Below are 24572 nucleotides of genomic sequence, written 5' to 3'. Positions count from 1 at the left end.
TTGCAAATGATTTATAGACGAATTAAAGATCACGATGATAATTCAATTTTAAATTGAATCAATATTAATCCATAATGCATCGAAGTACAGTTTCGGTGACATATCGGATGATGATCTGAAATAAATAACTCGGAAGTCTCAGATCCGCATTCTTATCAGTTGACTCTACGCTCATCCAAAAGGCGTATGACTAATGTTTTAAGATACAAGACATTTGCTTAGTGAAATACGATTGCGTGCCACATCGCAGTTCATTTCTACCGTGGATAGACTCGAAATTTTTCATTTTCATAGCGAATTATTCACTTGAACGTTTGAAATAAATAAAAAATCAGTTCACGTGAGTGGATAACAACTCGAATGCTTCGAAGATGAGGTCCTGGGCATTTTGGAAACAACGGAACCGAGGAACCTCGGATAAGAAATTAATCCTGAACGTGACTGAGAACAATCCGGCCCCAGGAATCCTGCTAGTCAGTACACCAGAGTAAGTGCAGCTCAAATCTTACTAACACATCATGATCATTATTGTCTTAGCCCAAGTTCACTTGCTTCGTAACATTGTGGACTGAAAGAAGTCGTTTGGCTAAATTATGTAGAGCTTAAAAAACGTTTACTTCTTCAATTCCTTTCAATTTCTTCAAAAACGTAATACGACAAAAATTCTCAGGTATATTCTCTGTACGGTTTTCCATTATCAGAGATTGTCATACGGATGAATCGAAGTCGACGGGTTGTAAGAAGTGGTCATTTTTTGGTGTAGGGAATTAAAACGGTAAAAGATGAGAGGAAAAAAAAAATTCCCCGTGATATTTATAATCAACTTAAAAAAAAACCGAATCACGATGCACTCGTGAACTCCCTTGGTGTCATAACGTGAATCCTTATACGTCTTTGCAACGTATAAATAGATAATTATTGCATCATCAGCGCAATACCGGATGCGGTGTCCTTTGTCATCGTAATTTGCGGTTTTGCAATTGCTATACCATAGACCAAGAATCTCAAAGTTAAGGCACTTGATGCTCATCCCGCGAAAATAATTATACTACATGTTTTCCAAAATTTTATACCTGTGCGTACGTAACGTACGATAATCGACACGGCACGCAAATGATTTTGATTGCATCAGCTTCGCAGAAAATCTAATTTACTGATCCATACTACACGTGTAGATGATACATGGATCACCTGGTCTAACTCGAGTTATATCCGTCGGTAAATTATAAAGACTCTTGAACCGTTCACTGGGGATTTCCAGGACGATCATGCAGAGTCAAGTTATATTTAATTTTCCCACGTTTATGTTACGTTAATACTCCATAGATAACACTATAAATATCGTTGCTATCGCAAAGTAAAATGCGTATAATACATTCTACACTGATTCCGCCGGTTGCGGAATACGTCTACACCGACGTCAGAGACGAATTCCAGTCAGGTGTAGTATTCAGTTATGGAAACACGGAATGACAAATTAGCACTAAGTATCTGTGTAATTCGTACAGTCGAATGTAGTCGTCGAATAATTCATGTACTTTCCGGACAGAAATGCTTTGACAGTAAGTAATTAAGACTGGAGTTAACAGGCCCTGCGAACTACTCTAATTTTATCAATTGATTGCGGTTTGGGCCTTCGCTTTACATAAAGACGAGAAGAATACTGATGTTCAGCACCCGCGCAATTGGGTTTCTGCGAAAATTGTCTCATTGCCGTAATATACTCAGCGTCGCGCAGAGAGGAATAAACAGAACCGAAAACCTATGTGATACCGTAACGTCATCAAGGGGTCAATACCATATGGCGCGTAGGCGTGATAATGGACAAAGACACCGTGCAGCAATTACTCTAAGTACAGGAAGACTGCATGTATAATGAAAGCCGGCAACATACGCCTCACTGATTCCGAGCCACCCGGAATTAATCAACTCAGATTATTCCCAATGAGCTTCTGCCATTTTTTCCGTTAGGACTGAGGCACCAAACGGAGTGCCATTGTCCGCAAAATATCCAATTCAATATTCGTACCGAGGTAATGTCACAAGGCATTGTCCATTACAGCGTACCGATCAGCTACATGGCGCAGTGCGTGCAAGCCCTGCGCTTTGTTCACCTTTACATGCAGTTGTACGTTGAACGGCGTGAGCAGAATCTAAGCAATTGCGCAAACATTCACTCAAAATAAGAATCCCGTGATGCAATCGATGTGGTCTTCATGATTATTTCACGTAACAATTTACATTTTCTTCAGCCAATGATCAATTGTTTGGATTTTTAGTAAGGAATCTACTTATTGTTGTAATACTCCAGCCATCCTATTTTCCTTTTGTAGTAGGGAGAAAAAATTTGAGTAAACGAAGATAAAAACGAAGCAAGATTCATCTTGAGGTTTTTATTTGCGTTCTGAACGTGATACGCCGAATGCTATTCTGGTACTACCTTTCAATTCTGATACACAGTGGTTAATATCAAGCTTCAGCGGATTTCTTGAGCTTCAAATATTGTAGGGTGTGGAAAGAAACGATGCGGTGTAAATATTGTAGCTGCAGTGCAGGATGCAGCGATTCTTCAAAAGACTTCATTTGTCACAAATTATATCAAGTTGTTATCATCATTAGTCAATGTTCCATGTATACTACTTCGTGTCATGTTCAATCCAATTTCTGAATAAAGTGAAAAACTCAAGGACAACAGCCGGAATAAGACATGCTAAAATATCATCTTCGTGACTCGGTTCTGCTGACGCAAAACGAAAAATCCAAACAGTATGTTAATAAATTTGATTTAAATTCATCGCGTGCACAAAGATAGATTTATTGGTAATAGAATCACCTAAACGAGTTCCGTGAAATAAAACGCGGCGTGAGTCGTCCGCCCATAAAATGGTGATAATGACCTGTGAATTATCAGCGCGTGTAGAATAATCATATCTAATGATCCCCAAAATTATTTGAAGAGAATTAAAAATGAGAGGATCATCGTCATTGCATAATCCTCTCTGGACCTCGGTACATGAAAAACCAGAAGTAAGCCAAATTCGTACCGATAAAAATGTGCGCATTAATATGTGATAATAAGCCAACGCGTGATGACCCGACTAATTTCATCCAGAGTTGTATTACAATAAAATGAACAATCTGGTCATTTTGGAAATGGTTTTTTGATGAATTGTCCCTTAGCTCCAAGCACAATTTCAGTCCAGGGTAGTCACTCTTTTTATCGGAAAAATCCCAAAGAAACCAGAAATGGAACTTCTGCTGAGAACGTCAATGTTCTTATGGGAATTCCGCGTAGAAGTCCGGATTATCAAGTTAAAGGATGTACGTATTTCTTGAGGTTGGGGTACAACAAACGTCATGTTCGTTCGTGTGTCGTTGAACGTCAAGTGCTCAATGCTTGTTGTTTGTCTTGTAGAGACGCGGCGTAGCACGTCGGTTGGTTGGTTTTATCCAGCTCATGGGGTTCAGTTCGCCGAGTTCAATCCTTGGGTTCGCACGTATTCCGTGGGTCGTCCCCGACATCCTTTTTTTCCGTTTTTGTATTGTAAAATGTAGTAAAAATCGCTTCCCGGTACACAGCTTCGGAAGCTTTATATGTTTCGGAAGTCTTGGAATTCAAATCATTCGTGCACGTTTCTTTGGTTATGTGTTTGCGTTGGCAAATTTTGCATGTTATCGAGAAACGATGTGCTCGTAATATCGTGGTGCAAACAGTGGTAACTCCTGCTGGTGGCTAATAATAACGTCGGATGTTATTATTGCAGAACTTGTACGTGTAAACAGTGGATCGATTCTCTGAAATTGATACTTTTACGGAACATTCGACGTGTGGTTGAGATTTTATCGAATGTGTTGATTTAAGTGTGGTCCATCCATTATTCTTGGAATACTGAAGAGTATATTGGGGCTAAATAATGCCGATTAACGTAATTCGATTTTTTGAACTGATCTTATCAGTGATGATATTGACGAAGAAGGCCGTTTGGAAGAAAGTTAAATCGAACGACATCGAGCTGAAGAATGATCCCAAAAAGTGCAATTTCAATAAAAGTCTCTACAATATTAATATGGAAGATTCGATACTGACGGATTCTCGGTACATACCGATAGCCAGCGAGTTTCCGTACATCAGAACACCCTACAAAAGCGCGAAGGCTTCAACATCCTATTCAATGAACACAAATTCCATGGATTCGTTCGTTCTTGTCACCGAATACGAGGCTGGTACAGCTAAGGAGTTTGGAATAGAAGAATGGGAAATCGCTAGACGACGAGATCTCGCTGAAAGCCTCATAATTAGCGGTATGCTGCAAAAGCGATGCAAACCAAAGAAGAAAAGTTATTGCTGGTTCAAGTTTAAAAAACATCTAAAGAAGGTCGGAATCAAAGTTCAGCCGGGAATCGAAATCGGGTGAGTAACTTTCTTATATCTACAAGAATTCGAATTCCCATTTCGTAGCTCATAGATGTTATTTGAAACAGTGCGGTACAACGATAACATCGAAATATAAAACCTCGTATTCATTTCAATATATAACCCTGTAGTAGGCAAGTGGTACATATTTAAAAAATAAATACCCCCTGCAGCGCGTTGCTGAATCGTAAGAGTTCCGAATTCGACGTTTCTTTTTTACAAAAATCATCGTCCCGCCGTCAATTCTCTCTTCAGCTTCCCAATATTTGCAATATTTGTTCCTACAGTGCCCTTTAAACGTAATATCGTCGTGTTCAACAACCTCGGCCATAATTATCCTGCTTTTGTAGGTCCCTCCCTTCGACAGGCTTGCCAGCGTTTCTATGGCAACGAACACACGTGTGCCCCCCACAGGTGAGTCAGACAGGTAAATGCCTCCGTGAACGAAACATCGTAGCAGCCCTACGTACGGTCTCACGCACGCGTGATTTTACTTCCGGTGAAACGCACCGAGGCCGAACGACCAGGATGGCTATCGTGCATAACGCTTTTGCAACCGGTTGCCTCGCTGCAATCAAAGATCTCTTTGCACAGCGCTCGTCTTTCTTGTGAAAAACGAAAAGTATTGCCTCCGACAAGGCCTCGTTACTTCTAACCAACGTTCGGATTAGTATTCGCAGCGGGTTTAATATCAGGAAGATCTTAATTGGGGACGAGAGTAAAAGGAATCCTGACGATTATTCACGCGCGCCGCGTGTGCTGGCAACATTCAGTACTTTGATGCGCTGCAGATTGCCTATTAACAACAGACGAGACGTTGATTTTTAGTTACGGTTCGCATCCAAACCCGCATCTGCAGATTGCAAAATTACTTTGGAGCACAGTAAGCGCGTCTTTGTAAGAGGCTCAATATCTTAATGTTACAAAGCGAAGGAGATAGACAGTCAACGTGTCTATCTTACTTAGAAAAAACTAGACTTATTGTACTGAAAGTGAATCTTTCGTCTCAGACCAATTCGCAAAAAGCGCAAGCGCCAATTCAGAGGTTTAGTGATTTTCAAACGTGCCGCAGTCTTACTGCGTTCCTTGTCAAGGCAGAAGCCTGCGGTCTCTCGCAAATTTTCTTATCTGCTAACATATTCGTAAATATATTACCTACACTCGAAGAATCATGAAAGCGAAAGCAGGTAAATTATAATGCGCACAATATCTATTGCACATTTATTGTCGTCCCGATTCCTTATCACCGCTGGTACCCAAATTTGTAAATGGTAAGGGAAGATAACATCGCTGGGTTTGACCGTGAAGCAGTTGACTATAATGTAGTTACTGATTGTTCAATTCACGTTGGTGACGTCACCGCTTCTCATTCGCTTACAACGATCAACCTTCCTAGAAAGCTGAGTGTGGTAAGCTTGCCTGTTCAAGAGGTGAGCTAGACGACGTGATCTGGAGGTGGTAACTTCAGTTCACAGCTCGATCGGCGAGGTAAGGAACGTGGAAATGCCGGTCTGCGCCTTCCTTCCACCTGTATAAGTCGGAGAACATCTCGCGTTGCTGCTTTGTGAGCTGTCAGAGTTAAGTTTAGACCGGAAATTTCGACTCCAGTCCCATCGCCTTAACGTCAGAAGCGTGTTACGACAATAACTAACTGTGCATATGATGTTTCGTGAAATTTCATTTTGAATATTACTAATATTCTACGAGTGTTATCAACTGCTTCTGTGTGTTGTGACGTACAGTGGCGTTATCTGGCGGGATTACACTTCGGCTTCAATGTCCCGGCTTAGAGACATAATAATACAACAGCATTCGGTGGGTGGAAGATTAACATTTAGAATGATGATATTTCATTTGCGTCGAATACTGCACACTAGAAAAATTTTTCTGTCCTGAAGTGATGACAAATAGTAAGATTCTTTGCCGAAGCTAAATGCGTCTAAAATACTTTGAAAGTTTATTCTTAGAATAAGATTGTGTAGCTTGCAAAGTAAAGATATATTTTTATTTCTCAAGAAACTTGAACGTGATATCGCGTGTAGTACAGATTCTCTCTTATACTCTGTAGTTTTCCATGCTGCATGAAATTTCTAACGGAAATAACAACGCTTAACGTTTTCATGCCAAGTGAAGACCGTCAAATTTAATTTGTGAGTCAATTTAGACGTAACAGTGAAGAGATAAACCTCGTGATAAGACGTTATCTTGTTACTTTTCGTCCGGGGTGTCTCCTCTTCGTTGTTACTGCATAACCGAAGCAGAAACTTGCAGTCATGGACGAGGAGGCTATGTGGAAAGGTTTTTACCAAAAAATCATTGAGGATAAAGAGAAGGAGGAAGCGGAGAAGAAACAGTCTGATCACGAAATCAGGTACACAAGTTCTTACATACTAATTGTTACTTTGAGAGGGAATCACGTTTCGATACTTATTTACTGAGAAAAAAACATAACGAAGAAACCGAAAGAAATTGAGAACGTTTCTATTCCGTTTTCATACTCTTTGAATGCTAATGAGATACTAATCTTATTCTATAATAATGATACACTATTGCACTGCTGCGATTATAACAGGCTGTTTGAATATTAGCAAGAGCGGCACCAAGAGGCGTGGCGTCATTCGCGATGTAAAGTCTATAAATATATCGTACGCTTAAAAAGAGTCAGGAACGTCGGGACATCCGTCTATCTTTACATTCGTGGCATCGCATCGCATCACAATCAGCTCTCCAGATAGATTCACAATCAGCCTCGACACCGAGTTGCTAGAATTTGGCGATCGGAGGCCAAACTGCAAGTCTATACCGGTTAATCATCATGATTGATGAATCATGCGAAGTATCTACTTGTTTTTACGTTATACGCGAATCTGTTGTACTCTGAAAGTTATCGAGTCGATTTGTTGCCTCGTTCCGCTTAAGACGGGTTTTCACAGTCTCTTAGTGCGTCAGCGCAAGACACTCATTACTGTATACTTCATGAGAATTTGACGTCACAGCTTTCAGACATTTATGTTTAGCCTGCATTCTTCATTTAGGTTTGGATAGCGCTGAAAATTTAAGCGTGGATAGGATTTGAATACTGTTAAAACCGTGCCATAACTGTACAGCCACCAGAAATCTTTTACGACCATCTACGTTATATGTAAACACATATAACCTCGGTGAACGTGGACCGGAATTTCCTCGAGTTACAGAGTTCCTTTCATTCCAAGATCAGTCTTACACCAGACGCTCACGATCAGCTGATATCTATATTTCTCCGCGGCGATGAACCAGAAACTGACTTCAACTAGGCGAATGTCTGGTGGGCGTTACAGAACCGGTCGTTCCGTCTTTGGCCGTACGCTATTTGCGTAATGAATTCTATATTTATCAGGAAATGTAGCGGTTTTTATACTGAACTGCGAAATACAATCGGCGCAAATAGAAGTCGTTTGGAAAGTTCCAGAATACTAAGTACTTACAATGCGAAGTCTATCGTGGTCATAAACTTGAAATCTGAATTTATCAGTTGAATAAATAGACACGTATCACCATTGAATAGTTCTTTTTACAACTCAATTTAGCCAACAGTCGAATCTGAATAATTTTGATTTATGGGTAATTGTACAATACTTTACGAGGTTTGTTTCAGTGTAACGAAGTGATTGAAAAATCTTCAAAAAAATATCGACACAAATATACGAGCACTTTATTATAACGTGTATTAAGCTGTCAGGTGTTGTTTAACTGCACGGAACCGTAACGGCGAGTAGGAGGAAATTGTTGCAATGAATAATAAGTAGAACTCGCAACACTCGGCATTGATCAGCGAAGCGGTAAACAATCTTACGATCAATCTGTTGCTTCGATTTCAATTTCATCTTTCATACACGTTGAATTGGTTAGTGACATTCGAAGTGTCAACAGAATGATTTATACTCAGGGACTAGGTCAAGATCCAGTGATCATTACGCTATCACTTATCGCCCTAATACTTATTGTGCGATCGTCTTGATCGAGAATGAAACGGCGCGGCGGCGGTACGAAGGCAGAGGTTCCTTTTCTTTCTACCAGGTTATTCGTAGCGGAACTCCGAGAGTAAAACGAGCGAGAAAGAGCTGAAAAAAAGCAAAGGCCACGTTACGTCAGACGTGCAAACCCACTTGAAACGGGACGGGAACAATTAGAACTTCCTCAGCATGAGCCGTAGTGACAGTACGGCAAACGGCGACCTGCCAATGATACGTCGTTTCAGCCTTGACTGTAGAGCTACATTTCAACCGACACTGTTTTCATCCCATATTTCAACACTTTAACTTCGTTATGGGTCTGATGCGTTTAAACTTTATCAAGTGCAATGTGGTTTGATACATAAAACAAACACATGCTCGCTCTATCTCTATTAACCAATCGAAACACGCACGTCTCTTTTACAATGTATTGCTAATGAGATTTCGCATTACGCACTACACACTTGTTGGCTGCTATCTAGATAATAGAAAGTTTACGAACGTAAGAATTTCTTACCTGAAGTCTCATTCTCGGTTTTTCCACATTCGATGCGACATGGCTTTCATTCGGAAGTTGAAATTAGTTTTCCAAGAACTATTTTTCCCTGTTTTAATAAGTCAAATGTGCGTATGACTATACGTATAATAATTTTCTTATCTGCACAACGATGCGTCACAAATTACCTGTGATAAAATACAAGGCAGTCAAATCTTCTCCTATCTTGAAACTGTCATTTGTTTAATAACAATTTACAACTGGTTATATTCATCGCAATAAATGACGTTGCTCAGATTACATGGTCTTCGTGTTATTCAGTATAGTTCAAGTAACGGAGCCAGCAGGTGGATTTCGAGTTTTTAGAAACGACAAAAGAACGGCCAATGTCGTGCTAGCTAACGAAGATCATCGGAATCACTTACCTTGTTATATTGTAATCGCGGTTGAATAACTGGCGATTAGAAAAATTTAGTTGCAACAATTACGCCGTGTACTTACGAATAGGCAAAAGTCTTTAATCTCGACAACTGTTACGATAAAGAAAGAGAAAAGAAAGGGAAATATTTTGATTTGATACCGGGTAAAACCGATGCCGGATATCTTACGAATTCGTTCGGGAAAAAGGACGTCTTACGTCATCGCTCCTCACTTGGTTGGTGGTCAGGTTCTCAGTTGTACACTTCGAGCTGTTGTAAGTTAGTCTTTCAAACATCGTGGTCGCGGTAACGCAGTGATCCTATAACCGGGAATGCGAACATCTGCTTATGAATTAAAGTTTCGATTAGTCGGAAAGTTATTACCAAGTTTTTAAGCCGCTAGAAACTATTGTCTAAACTAAAAAATTGAACAATAGTGCAGTGAATGTAACATTTGACGAATTGTCCGAATACATATTTATAATTCTTTTAACTTGAATGAAAAATAACCAATTCGCGTAGGCTTATCTGACATTCAGACAAGTATCCGGGACGTAAATGTACCGTGTTATCGTATGTACATATTCGTTATTCATCATCGTTGCCTCTGCGCGAATGAATAAGTCATATCTATAACCAGGGAGAAGCATGCTGCAGTGATCATAACCATATGTGCTAAGACTGTGAATAAAAAAAAGACCCAATAACCAAAAATATTTTTAAGTGATCTTCGGAACGCGAAAATGACAGATATCGGAAAAAAACACCCGTATTGGACGATAGCGGCGTTAAGTGCCCGAATGTCTCAACCTGCCGAATTGAAACCGGTCACCGTTGCTAGCGGCTACTGGAAGTTCGCAGCCCACAACTTCATCCATAATAATAGGTGAAGCTGTAACTAAAAAAATAAGGCGTTATGCTTGTAGATTTAGCTAACATTGGTCAACTAACAATTTCTACTAATTCTGCCTAACGTTGTTGTAACGGATATACGGCGATCCTTATGGCAAAAGAGGAGGCTAGTATTTCCGCCGTATACTGACCGTAGATCATCCCATGCGTAAATGTTACCGTCTTCCAAATTGCACGTGATATGCAAAGTAGTTCGCATGTGTAAGGAACAAGGCGCATGATTACCAAATTGGAATTCGGTCAGAAAGACGCTTGGTAGTTTGAAAATCTGGACACTAAAATCTCTAATTAAACATTCTGTATTCTGAGTCAATGTTTGTGGTGTGCTGCATCAATTAATATAATATGTACACAATGTACTGGTGGAAAGTAAAATGTGACGCATGATACGACTTTTCATCTGTTGATTTCGATAGTTCCCCCTTTAGTCCTGTAATCAGCCTGACCAATTGATGCTACTTTCGACCAACGCTGACGGTGATTTAATAGGGAAAAATGTGGTCACCAGTTCCAGCTGGCGCGGAACTTTTCTGCGGTCGATTCAACTAGATTATAGGACCGTCATAATAGTGGCGCTAAACCAAACCCCACTGAGTTTTTCAAGCAGTAGGAAGAAATAGAGCCGAAACTACGAATCGTCTGTCTCACAAATTGATATTCCAATTTTTCAGGATCCAAGCGGCGGATGGAGGCTTCTTTGAAAATTTGGGGACGCTCTTCGCAGCCAAAGCTCGCGCCCAGGCGGAAGCCGAAGGCCCTATTCCTACGCCGAATGAAGATGAACAAGAAAAAGAGCTCAGCGACGAAGAAGGAAGCGTTCATGAACCCACGGAAGCTCTCCTCGAAAGCGACAGTGACCGCGACGAGAACGAACATTCGCACAACCTCATCATTGAATCCGTCGGTTGGAACGTGAGTAAAGTTTTTTTATTTCAATTTGCCGCTTAAACTAATTCCAAGGCGAAACGGGAATCGTCTAACGGAAGACGAGACTGTATTTGTAACGTTCCCGCCGGTGCATCCAGAACAAGGGAACTCCGTTCAGACACGACTGCGTGAAAGGTCCTGCGATTGCCTTGTTAAGCCATCTTAAATACAGTATTAGTAAGAATATCTATACTTACGTTCATTAGACTGCTTTTGTTGTGATTCAGAATTAATGCATGTATTTATTCTTTGCCTATACAAAGGGCATACATACATACATAAATATAGATCAAATTATCTGTCTGTATTGAGATTGTGAGACGGCACACCGTTTCGTTCTTCACATCAAGATCAAGGACGAACTGAGTACCGGATTAATGAAAACTCGGTTTACAATCCCGCTCTCACGAATCGGTTTGACCAACTTGAACGGTTTGTTTCAAGTTCATACGGGGTGGACGAGGTCGATGTTCAGGGTTCGTCACCAAAGCTCTACACGTCTTGGAACTAATAATTGCGCCCGTTTCTTGTTTCCTACGGGACACGATCCGTTCCACACATGCCTCGACTTCTCCAACAGAATGTTGTTCAGTGTATACATCCTGATCTTGCACTTCAGTACCTGGCTCAACTGGATCGTTCTCTTTAATCGATTTATCGCAGAGGTGTTTTCGGCTGGGAGTATGTTGTCACCGTTGATGGTAGGGTAATGAAAAAGAACTCCAGTCACGAATACGTATTTATCAAGGAAGTAACTGCCCCTGAGCACGCAGCCCAAAGTCAAGACGTTCCAATCCAGGATCAGGAAGAACCAGACGCACACGTTCCCAAAGATTTCTAACATACCGTGTACCCTGTGATACTCGTACTTACAGTGGGTGTCTCGAAGTACTTGGCTGATAGTGATGCAGCAGCCTCTCCTGAGACGAGCCAGACCTTCAAGAATATAGACCACCGATTACATAGCTCTATGGCTTCAACGACCACCGTGACTCGCTTTATGCATAGTGCGCTATTCAAACACATACTACTCGTGGAAGTTCCATACATGCAGGGATTGCAGACTCTCCATGCAACCGATGGCGTTGTGTTTGAGTTGTGCCGTAGTTCTCTCTTGGAATAACGTCGGTCTAAGGATTTGGACAAACCTTGATTCAGACTTGATTTTCGATTCACATGAGGGTTTCGAGCGTTTTCTCAGAACGTAAGGAGTATTTCATGATGACCTGAACCGATGGGCAATGAGGACACAGTGTATCACTTGCTTACTTCATGCTGGAACAGTGGACGCTCAAGTTCGATACGTCAATCGCTTTAGCGGCTAACAGCTACGAATACTCAGAGGAATTGAATAGATCCCGTTACCTAGTTGCGGATGCTAGTGTGTCTAGTCTGTTGCTTCTTGCAGGATACCCTGATCTTAGACAGAAGGTACTCTTGGTTTTTGCAAAGGAGGCTGGTATTATCCCGTTTCGAGCCCCTCTGTCGCGTGATCGTGTCAGATGCTCATCAATGCTCGGCTCAACAGCCTCGAAAAGCTTGATAACTTCTGTTTCAACACAGTGCTGATGACGAGCAACAATCACTATCACGATTGAAGTTTTAAGGACACCGTGTTCGAGGTCGTCGATGATCTGCTTTTTATTTCACATACGCTCGCTGTGATACTTTCTGTTTTACCCTGTCAATATCCAAATTTTTTTCATCAGTTTCTGGGACGGTGATTGGCGGCCGAGACCAACACCGGCTCGTTTTTGTTAGTGGAACCAAGCATCTAGGCCGAAGAGGAAAATATCTCGACTCATGAATTGTATTCCTTAGGCGCGCTTCTTAAGATTGCACATAAACTTTTTCCTGAAATAGAATACATGCGCGGATATTTTGATTGCATTATGATTCTTCCTCATTATATTTTCCTTCGACCAATTCTTGGTACTTAACAAAAGACAATAATTCTTGGTTATAGATTAATGTATCTTTCGTCTGGATAAGTAGACTTGACAGTATTTTAAAATGCGAAACATGTCTGCCTCGATACATAAATGGTCCGACAAAAGATAACGTACGATCCAAGAAATCAGTCTGGAGCTTGCGGGGGAAGTCAGACGATTAACGGGAAGCATATGTGGTTGCGCTGAGTTTGCTGGGGAAAAAGTGTGACAAGAATTCGTAATATCGTATTTACTGTCACAAGTGGAAACGACCATTGGTTATTCGCGTATAATCTAGGTACACGAGGCGATGGCTTTTCCTTGAAGGTTTAATCATTCCGATAAGACAATACTGCCTTGATAATAACAATGATATGAGCATTCTACGACCGCAATTAACCCCAAGTGAGCGTTGCACTCGAGAGTTGAAATTGTCTCGGGATTTCCTTGACCATAATTGTCCAATCCAAAGTGATCACTGCTCTTTTTGAGGTGCATCACGTTGCCATTGGAGGTGAGGTCAAGATATATAATGGAAGTTCTGTTTGGCTCTAGACTCCAGATGCGTATCTTCCGACCGAATCTGTTCGCTCGTATTATCAAATTCCACAAGTTAACGAGGTCCAGATTTTTACGTGGGAATTCGAAGCTCGTAACTCTAGTGTATAGACGGTATATAAGTTGAAGAGTAGAAATTTACTTGAAGAATTTGTGTACATTCCATTTCGTGTACCTACCAGCTAGGCGACGTTCCAAGTATAGCGAAGATCAATATTACTAATTTCGTAAAAATAAAAAAACAGACGAACGAGGGAAGGCCACAACACTGCGACTACAAATTACTTGTGCATAATGAACCACCTGGTTACACTTTGGCTGAAACTAATTTAATATCGGCGAATTGCGTGTCGACTCACAAAGCGTTGTATTACATTACGATATGAGAACTGGGAGGTTTTTTTATTCCGGAAAGAAGTCCGAGTGAACTTTATCACATTGTTCCGCGGGCAGTGCTTGTCTGAAATTAATGGGCCTCGTCTCCTGACCGCATTCATTACTCGGGCTCATTCGTATTGATTTTAGCAAAGGTCACCGTACGTTGTTCCCCGGGTTGTCAGGGGTAGCCGGCTTTTCACAAAACGTCCAACGGCCCAGTCCGTTCGACCGTCGTGCGACGATCCGACGTCATGCCGAAACTCATCGGAGAATCTCTGGCACCCGGGGTGCCGGGGATCCCAGAGGGGCAGGTGCCGATCAGATAAGGAGGAAAGTTTCGGCTTCTTTAACGTCACGGATATTCCACCCTCAGTCGACGTCTATCATGCGGCTACCGAGGTCGATCAAAGTTCTCTGCATCAAGAACGAGGTGAAGCTCGTAAGTGCAGCGCCTGTATACACGCCGTTTATGCATTTTTTAACACAACTTTACACTACGTGTTGTCTTTATTTATTTTTTTCTGCTGGAAGCCTCTTCAGTCCAGTTATTTTATGCACACTTAACGTGAGATAAGAACGCACACGTGGGATCGCCTCATCAACGAGACCGTTGATCAACGCCCGATGCTCGTTGTTTACCGCGCTTTTTTCTTTTTTTTTTTAGTTTTTTTTTTTTTATATGTACACACATATCGGTTGTGCGTACGTTTATGTTACCTAGATTATAATAATATGTTCTAGTCGTAAGGAAAAAATTATTTATGCACCAGACGCTCGAGGCATGTGGAATTCGTTCGTGACACAAATAGGCGCTCTTTATGCGTTGTGTGTTGTGTGTGGCATATATACGATGATACGATGTCGCTACTAGTGGCTTGGTATTCTGGATCATCTTATCGGATAGGTACATGTGATATGCATAAATCTAATATCGCTCTTGTTATAGTCGTACGTGTTCACGATGATTCAAACACGTTATTACGAAGGATTAAACTAGCTTATCTTTGTATAATTAAACTCCTGGTAGGTAAACATTCTCTTGATTCTCCGAGCTTACACGAGGAATTGCCAGACAAAGGGAGTCGATTATTCAATATTAATAATCTCAACACTTTACGACCTTTTCATTACACCCTTCGCCTTAATAAGCTCCAGACTGTCGGATGCAGATAGTCGAGATCGAGGTCAAAGTACGAGTAAAATAATGTAGTAATCAATTTACAACATTACGCTCTGCGCCAATTGGGAACTTCCTAGCTTATAGTTATAGGACCTCCAATCTACATTTGACTGTCTGTCAAATTGCGTAACGGTTAATTATGCAATATTATGTCATTATCGCGTCTCTTCTCATTGGTAATGATTAAAAATAAAAGTTTCCCACCAAACACATAATCAATTCGAGTCTACAAAATTCCAGTCAGTAATTCTAACTCTCGTTCGTCAAAACAGAGCTAACTTTTTTCTTTAGTTTTTTTTTTAACCATCCGTAAAATCATTCGATAAACTTTTGCTACATTTTCAGAACTATGTTATTTCCTAATACTTTTGATGAAGTACTGTGAATAGAATTGAAGTGATTTCCGGATCCTGAATAAAAATAGGTAAGAAAGAGGATATTTCACCCTCGTGCAAAGCGAAGTACCACTTAAGACCGGTCGAAACTGTATTCGACTCGATCAGCTGATCGCTTAAGTCTAATCTATTTCGTTGACGCCTCGCCGGTTGTGTGGGGGATGACGTAGGGCGTCGTTGATACACCGTCACGGAGAGCGATAGAATCGTCGACGTAGATGAGCCTCTGTCGAGGCGAGCCGTCTATTCCCGGCAGTGTGGAGTTCGCGTTCGCCACGATGTCGTCTCTTCTTCGTGGCCCTGGTCCTCCGGTTCCGCGACCTGCACAAGTGAATCCTTAATCAACGATCAATGTGGTTTCACGCGGTAACTGACGGTTTCCATTAGATTTTCGGCTTTCTGCAGTCGAGCCGGGATCGAAGCGTTGGTGGCTTCTTCGACCCTGTTCCTTTCACCTGACGATGCGTTTCACGGAGGCATTATAATGGGAGTTGTAATCAATTACGTAAAGGATAGGGAGTCAGGGCATGTAGTATTCATAGGTTTCGATAGCGCGGTGCGATTGATGGGGTCGAAACTCGTTACAAAATAAGGTATACTTCGTACAAAGAGGCCACTGAGATCACGTGTTTTGCGGGTAAAGGATTTCGTTAATTGGGTACACTTCACCGTTTTTGTCAGACGATAAGTGACATGGGAATGTACGATGAGCGACACCGTTAATATTTAGCGAAAAAGTTTTTTGGCGTTGTATCATGTGTGTGCAAGGTTGAATAAAACTGTACTGTAGTTGTTACATAAATTGATTCGTGTGAACAGTCCAGCCCATATTTTGCGGACGCGGTTTGAAAAAAACGAAGTACGGAAACAAAATAATAGAAAGGCATTTTTTTAAATGAGAATGCTCCGGTTGATGTCACGGATCAGCTTTTAATACGCCTAGTTATTAGAACACTTTAAACGTCTGAAGTATTTTCCTTCGTGAGAATGATCCTCTTTCTTCCGATGAATCCTTCGTGAGAATTTGGTGCATTTAACTGAACTAAACCAGCCTCGAAAAGTAGGTTACATCACAGCCGGAGAAATGTTAACAAAAATTGGCAAATTGTCAGGAGCCTGGTTTAAAAATGAATCCGAATGACGTGCCTGATACTGGGTATCTATTTGGTTGTTAATTCAAGTGCAGAAGTCTCTTTGCACTGGTTGTTGGTATATTCAAATTAAGGAGCAGTCGAGTTACGATGTATATTTGCTAACTATGTACTCGAAAATCAAGCAGTAAACAGCTTTTCAAAAGAGCCTTGGCCAACTTGCGTATCTTTCGAATGCTGAAACGGTTAATCCTTGGACCGTTCGCAAGTGTACATCACGAAAGTAATGTCGTACTTTAAAATAACACTCATCCGTCAACGTTAACGTTATTTTCCTGTTGAAAACCACAGCAGAAAGTTTGATGTCGACTCCGTATCGCAACGTTCATTCTAACCGACGTGGTTCGCGGGTAATATTCACTCTAGCAAATCCGACAACGCAAGCATAGATTTTAAACGATCTGGGTCGTATCCTATTTGAAATGGCAGGCAAACAACTGCGTTGCATTTGAACAATTGCGTCCAATGAGAGTCAATGTGACAGCAATTAAGTGATTATGCGTCAAAGTTCTATCCGAGAAACGCGTCAAACCAGCGTTCAATTGAAGGACTACGACCTTCTGGCGGAGAAAAGCTGATCACGTGTTTTCCTTTTTCGCGTTTCCTAATTTTATGGTCTCTAATTGTGCACCGAAAATTCTATTTCCTAGCTTCTCACGTCTCTTTATTTAAAATATATTTCCGAGCAAAGGGGTTTCTAGATTTCTGGGACAAGACGCCACTTCGAACCAAAGTCAAACTATTTCTGCATCTAGACGAACAATTTAGTTCTCGCGGTCTAGGGCAGACTAACTCTGAGATTGCCAGTAAATTTTCGCCTCGGGTGCATCGAATCCACTTACACAAGTGATCGTCTCTTTCCAGCTGACGTGCTTATCCGACTTCGCAAAAACAGTATAATTTAGCACAGATTCAGTTCTTGCAAAAATTACGTGGACAAATTTTCGCGTGCACAATACATATAATACGCTTTCGCGAAGCGATCGAAAGAGAAAAGTCGTTGAGGCGTCTTTTCAGCCATTTTTTTTTCCCGCCATTTAGCGTGTGGCAGAGTACCAAGTATTTCGGGTAGGCGGTAGCGAATTCTTGCTGCCGGGTCGCCTTTGTCTGAATCTGTGACATGTGGGGAATTTTTCAACTCTTTTTTCAAACGGGAAAATGAGCTCAAAGACTCACTCGAGGAGTTCACACTTTCATCCATTCGTTCCGCGTCCATAATTTCTCTCACGACATTCTCTCGAGTTGCAGAATGCGTCTATGAACGAAGTAAAGAAATGACCTCATTTTCATGAAACAATATTTATGCTCGTATTTGTTGAATGGATTTTATGCACCCGTTGCAATACATGATTAAATTTAAACGCTCTACTGTACGGCAATCGAAGTATATCAAGTCCGTGAAGTGTAGCGATTACGTGTTTAATGGTCAAAGTTTAAATCCTTATCAAAGAGATTTAACATTCATTTGATAGCCGTATAACAGTTACAAAATAAAGTTAGTTGACTTTAACCGATTCGCGGATGAACTCTGATATAAATTCGTCAAGTTTGTGTAAAGCGTGTCAGGATAACTTTCGGCTTTACAAGTAATTTTTATGGTCACCATCTCTCGCTAGTCTAATGCCTCTTATAAACTCGTCGCCAGAACCAGGATTACGACCTAGTGCTTAAAATCGTTATTCCTGTATTTCCCAAGTGCGCGGTGCTGAAAGTGAGACTTTCGACGATGACGAGAAGTGAACAAAGTGACTCGAAAACCTCAAAGAACTTTTAATTAAAGATACAGCTCCCACCCCTAACGTAATTATGGTTATTCGGCCCGCCACGCCCGGTGGGGCGAACACTCTTATCAGGAAGAGGAACACCTTTCGGGGTGTGCCCAAAGCTGAGTTGGAACGAAGAACGCACGCACTGATACAGGCCATGACAGTGAGTTACGAATACGAGGAGTTGACCCCAGCTAGTTTATCGGATGACTTTTGATCAATATCACGAGAGAGCGTTTGCATGTATTGAAACAATGCGAATAATTCAGAACGCTGCTTGGATACCATTACTATTTCTCAAGTGCAATATCAGTAGTCCAGAATGAATTTCCACAGTCCAGTACTTCGCCTCTTGAGGTTTCCGTCGACGTTTACAATAGTTCAAGTTACTTTTAGACCACTGTATTTGAGAATTGCACGTACGCGTTGTGTTCTATCGGCAGAAGGAGAATGGCTTACATCGAATTAAGCGGGAGATTTTAATGCCTCGATAAAAATTCACAGGATGTACACTTTTTCAAGTTGCGTATTTTCAGATATGGTTATTAATTTTCAGGTCGAAGAACTCTACGCGTCACTGGTATACCTGACCCAGCATCAAATCGGCTTCGACGTTACAAATGAGTGCAGTCAGGAAACGCTTTTGAATCACTTGCAGGGCGCCTTCAAGATCGATAATCAGACCCATGAACAGGTCCTCGAGCAAGCTCAAAATATGGAGGTATTAGTTCTGCCCTGATATTACTTGGGGATGTTACTTTTCTTAAAAGAACCTTCGAGGCAAAAAAATCGGGTTTTTCCAAAAGAGTAATCGCGCGTCTTAATCCAGCCTCCAGAAATGCATCTCAACGTTGAAGTCATAGAAGCAAAGGAGCTGGTATCCAAGGATGCCGATGGAAAAAGCGACCCCTTCTGTGCTCTGTACCTCGAGTCTGTACCTACGAGGAGGTACAACACTGCAGTAAAGACCTCGACACTGAGTCCTGTATGGGAGGAACACTTTGAGCTGTAAGTTGATTGTCACCGTTCAAATTTAGAGTTTTGAAACTGTTGCTAAACCTCTTTGACGTGATTTCTTTCTGCCATTCAGACCGTTGGAAGATGCTGAGAACGATGTGCTCAATCTTGAAGTATGGTAAGTTGATCGAACGCTTCTCAATTTCGCTCTCGCACATTTGTTCAAGTCAATTTTAAACACTCGGAGCATATTAGCATCAGTCCTAAACATTTATTTTTCACGACGCTAATATAAGCCATCAACCGTCGTGAACATGTGAGAACACGCATTAATTGTTCATCATCTCCGAGTTTCAATTCTTAGTGAACTTTGAACGATTTCCTTTCTACGTTATCTGAAGTCACAAGACGGCGACGATGCTTCATTAGAGCACAATCCATCTGGTTAATGACCACGTGGCTGATCAATTTTTGTTGTCTTGCAATCAACAATCACACGTCTGATATTCTTTTTTGTGATCAACAGGGATTTCGATGCGGCCGAAACAGTGCCGGAAAAGATGAGCAAGGTAAAGGACGTCAAGGGTGTTCGTGGACTGGTTAAACTTGCCAAAGAAATTGCACTGACTGCGACAACCGGTAATCACGACAATGAATTCATCGGAAAGTGCCAAATATCCCTGAAGGTGAATTTCCGTTCTCCATTTCGACTCGTCCTTACCGCGTCGAAATCTGAATTTAGAAAATCTCAACCCTGACTACACCATTAAATTTAATTGCATTCCCATTGGAACCTTTATCCAGGATATTCCAGTGACTGGTCATACGATGTGGTATTCTCTGGAGAAAAAGAACAAGTCGAAACGTCGCGGTGTTGTTCGTCTGAAGTTAGCCTTCAGTGCGGAACACAACGCCCAGGTAGCTGCCCAGGAGCACAGACACCTTCTGCGCATCCTCCTCCTCCACGAAATCGAGTCGCAGAAAATCGAGAAGTATTGCTGGTGCGGCCGTTGGTCGGGCCCAGCCGAGGCGATAATACTGCAGCACAGTGCTCAGCGTGGGCTTCTCGCCCGCAACGTGACCTTGGCACAGTGGGTCGAGTACATCAGGGTGCACCAGGAACACCCTCTCAGCTTCACATTGTTCAATAAGCTGGCGCTTGACCTGTTGAGGCCCATGGAAAACAACCTATTCTCCGACGACGAGATACGACTTTTCTGGGATTCGACCAAAAAGCTCTTGCACTCCTGCTTGAACAGCGTTAGAAAACTTCGAAGATCCACCGCGGGTGATAAGAACACCATTAATCAGCTCGGCGCAATTTTGGGGTAAGACATTGCTGCTCCGGCTGCGTTGGTTTATAATCACTGATCTGTTTTGGAACGAAACAAGTAATTATGTCTGTATTTCAGCATCCTGTCGTCCATAGACTCTTTGCAAAAGCCGGAAGACCTTGACCTTTTCCCTGCAAACATGTATGGATGGCTTCCCCAGCCTGAGGGGCCGAGAGCGGATGTGCTGCAAGCTCTACAGGATACGGTTATCCAGGGGGCTGAGGAATGGTAGGTTCAAAGACGAGCGCTTGCTTGTTTCGCGACTTCGGTCATTATCATTTTACGAACTGCACCGAAGTCTCGTTGAAGCTGAATAGTATTTGAGTACAAGTCATCTTTGCATTCTGACAGGTATGACTACGTACTGAAAAACAATTCAGCGGACGGAGTAGAGGACGAAGATATGCTCAAGTACTACATTAAAGTTATACAGCTGATCAGGGCCGATTTACAACGAGCCATAGAGTTCTACGACAAGGTCTTCATAAAGTGAGTAGACGTGACAGTTTCTCCGAGAATTCATCCGAGCATAAAGATAGTATGGAAGTTCGATAAGTGTATCCCATGAAGCATTGAATTACATTACCAAGCTAAGGTTGTTCAGAAACCACATTTAATGATTTTCAGGCAAGTAAATTTCCCTTACGCGAGAACGTTGTACGTTCATTACGAGAAGAGGATCAGCGACATGTGCATGATCATCGTCGAAGACGTGTGCGCGAGGTTAAAGAGAATCGAAATCGAGAACAGCGATGGAACGAGCGAAGAATTGGCCTTGGGGACGACACTTTTCGAGCTGTATTTAACTCTACAAAGATACGCAATGTGAGTAGGCATGCGATGAATTTGACCCCACGTCGTTTTATTCCGTACAGCTGTGTTCTATCCTTAAACTGATTCGCATTTTAGACTCGGTCACGTCCTGTGCGCTGATGGCCTGGAGTACATGAAGATTCAAAGTTACCACGAGTGGTTTCGCGCCGGAGTTGCGCATTGGCTCGACATCGCGGTCTTCAAGGCCTTACGCCGGATAGATCGTGCCGTTGAATTTGACACATTGCAGCCGGTAGACTCGAGTGTTCAGTACAGCTCAAGTGCCGTTGACACGTTGACAATATTCTACCAAATCAAGGTTTTCTGGACTCAGTTGGCCTGGCCAGACGTCGAAGGGTCTTACACTTTCATCGCAAAAATAATCGACGTGAGTCTTCCATCTTCACAGAGTGCAAATCCGGACGGAAGGCTCTCTGGCACCCGGAAGAAATGATAAGAACCGTCTTCGTGTTCTAGGATATCTGCAGATGCTCTGTGGAATACGCGGATAAGATGGCGAGAAAGGCGGAAGAGGCGACACAGCAGGAATACGACTTGGAGAATAACAGCAGCGTGTACGAGAAGAAGTTCGAGGTCTCAAACGCGTGGTGCTTCGCCATTAACAACATCGACTACATCCGCACATCGATCGGTCCCCTTGCCGAGGACTTGGGACTTCAGAGCATAGTCGAGTGCCTGGCGGCTAACAAAACTCAGCAGGAGGCTGAACGGTGTCGGCAAACGCTTCAGCTGGTCATCGACAACGCCACCGACACAGTGAGCAACAAGATTATCGAGTTGCTCGAGGTTGTCGCGAGCAAAATGACCCCGGCGATGAGCAGGTACTTGGAAGAAGGTGCCGAACTGATCGACACAACGAGCAACGCCATGGACAGGCTTCTCCAGTATCTCGATTCCAACATCACCACTCTTCATGATAACTTGAACGAGACCAATTTCGAGAGAGTGCTTCTAGTCATTTGGGAAATTATGTCGAAGACGTTGTACGATCTTGTTAACAATAATTTGGAGGTGAGTTGACTCGACGATGGTGGATGGATGGATCTGTGAAAAGTTTCGTTCAGTTCGTTGTTTTTAAACTAAACTTAAAGTGTAACCAACGCCTCAATCTATGCTTATATTAACAAATCGAGCGAAGATCCATGTTGTGCTTAATTTTTGTGTATCGGTTTGCAGAGGAGGAGGCCACCTTCGTTCTACGCTAACCTTCACCGGACGTTGCACACCTTAATTCGTTTCTTCAATCTCGGGGCAGACGAGACGTCGAATATTCACATACTCGAGAAAATCGAGGAGCTTTTGAAAATTCACGGTCTCGAGACGGCTGCGTTGATTCATCGATACAATCAGGAAAGGGTGCAGGAGCAAAAAGCCATCGAGGAGTCCAGACACGGACAGTTGACCGTTAGAGCATATTTTATCGATAATTCGTTGAACATTCAGATTATGAACGCCAGGAATCTAACGCCAATGGATAGTAATGGTAAGCAGATATTTTTTGCACTTTAAAGTCGAAGTATATTTTACATTTACCGTCGAGCTTAATCTAGCCTAATTGATTCGTGATATGCTGTTGATTTTTTCACAAATTTTTATAAGTTATTCAGCGGTAGTTGAAAGAGATTCCCCGTAAATTTTCCACTCCTGTTTTCTTTGCACAGTTAATTTATTGTTCAAATTTTATAGGCAAGATGTCTACTCTTGAGAGAAAACTGCGTTATAAATCAAAAACTAAAACGAAACTGAAAGACGGGAGGTCAAGTACGTCATTTGAAAATAAGTTTTTTCTCATCAAAAGTTTCGATCATTGCCTGAATGCCTGCCCTCGATACCTAGGATCAAGTGATTGAATAAACTCGTTGAAAAATGCATGAATCATAAAATGTCTCATAATTAATAGCATCAAATAGACACGCGTGTACGTCGATGGATCGTCCCGTAGTACATACATTGTCACATATGACTGTCTTCCTTATAGCCAATAGCAAATGATCTCTGCATGCACAGTTGTATTCGTCGGGAAACTGGTTTCATGCACGAAAATTTACGAATCCGACTGGCCTCGGAAACTGTAATATATGTTTTATTTCAGGTAAATGTGATCCTTACGTTAAAATACGACTGCTGCCAGAGGAGAGGTTCGTTCACATAAAACAACCGAAGACACGAGTCCACAAAGAAACCCTGTTTCCGCTTTTCGACGAAACCTTCAGCATGTAGGTGGAATTTATATTTTTCTACGCTGTACGAAAATCTCTCGTTGAAATTACGAGCGTGAATTTTGAGAAACCTTTCTTGTTGCAACAGCGCACTGACGACGGAGCTGAGGGAAACGAAAGAGGCTATTATAGCGTTTGAGGTGAAGGACAAAGACTTTCTCAGGACGAGATTCATGGCTGAGGCTTTCCTGGCCTTCGGCGAAATCCCGGAAACTGGTCCTGACCGGGATTTCGATTCCCTGGAACAGATTCATCTGAAACTTTCTCGACCAACCATGCACAGTGAGTTTCGTGGCGGATATTCACGAGTAGAGTTGTCGATATTTGCGACAGGATTGATGAATTTGAAATTGATTTTTTACAGATTCAGACGCGATTCGCGCACTGGAGCACAGAAAGGGGGACGACCGGGCTGTTGACTTTATGTCGAAACTTAACACAAAGATTGAATCTAGATAATCAGTGATACGTAAATATATAATTTTGTGAACGTAGGCGTTGGTAACATTTTGCCGAAATCTCAGCGTTTAATGCAGAATACTGCAATCGAGATATAATTAGAGATAAAGAACAATCGGAGTGCGGTGCAGTAAAAGCGCACATTTGAGGATCCTAATAGTCTGACACAAAAGTGACTTAAAATAACGCGATAAAGAAAAGAGAAAAATAAATTAAACAAATATTTTATCTAATCGGTTTTACCCCCTCC

The 24572-nt window shown here is 41.9% G+C and overlaps 1 protein-coding gene across 12 annotated transcripts; it reads left to right on the top strand.

Annotated features, from left to right (window-relative positions):
• Positions 1-308: 308 nt before the first annotated feature.
• On the top strand, positions 309-24555 carry stac (C2 and C2B_Munc13-like domain-containing protein staccato). Of its 12 annotated transcripts, none has more exons than XM_046631120.2 (18): positions 358-487; positions 10905-11145; positions 14175-14466; positions 19076-19240; positions 19349-19527; positions 19610-19654; positions 20003-20162; positions 20281-20804; positions 20889-21038; positions 21162-21299; positions 21438-21635; positions 21720-22011; positions 22101-22655; positions 22821-23127; positions 23331-23405; positions 23737-23860; positions 23952-24145; positions 24228-24555. In XM_046631120.2, the coding sequence occupies exons 2-18, from the start codon at positions 10919-10921 to the stop codon at positions 24320-24322; spliced, it is 3720 nt and encodes a 1239-aa protein (XP_046487076.1). In that variant the 5' UTR covers positions 358-487; positions 10905-10918; the 3' UTR covers positions 24323-24555. The 12 variants fall into 12 exon arrangements, with proteins under 12 accessions (XP_046487078.1, XP_046487076.1, XP_046487070.1 ...); XM_046631114.1 differs by lacking the exons at positions 358-487; positions 14175-14466 and adding exons at positions 3945-4411; positions 10046-10207; XM_046631117.2 differs by lacking the exon at positions 358-487 and adding an exon at positions 5887-6785.
• Positions 24556-24572: the final 17 nt, after the last annotated feature.

This window comes from Neodiprion pinetum, chromosome 6 (genome assembly GCF_021155775.2).
Source record: "Neodiprion pinetum isolate iyNeoPine1 chromosome 6, iyNeoPine1.2, whole genome shotgun sequence".
In the NCBI taxonomy this organism is placed as follows: Eukaryota; Metazoa; Arthropoda; class Insecta; order Hymenoptera; family Diprionidae; genus Neodiprion; species Neodiprion pinetum.
The sequence above is the reverse complement of the archived record's forward strand: the minus strand, read 5'-3'. Positions and strand labels throughout refer to the sequence as shown.

What these genes read in the sequence shown, in the direction of transcription:
- stac (XM_046631114.1), top strand. Translation starts at nt 3,960, where the DNA reads ATGATATTGACGAAGAAGGCCGTTTGGAAGAAAGTTAAATCGAACGAC. An exon ending in TGGGAGGAACACTTTGAGCT is followed by an intron (nt 19,528 to 19,609) that starts GTAAGTTGATTG and finishes TCTGCCATTCAG; the next exon opens with ACCGTTGGAAGATGCTGAGA. An exon ending in ACTCTACAAAGATACGCAAT is followed by an intron (nt 21,636 to 21,719) that starts GTGAGTAGGCAT and finishes TTCGCATTTTAG; the next exon opens with ACTCGGTCACGTCCTGTGCG.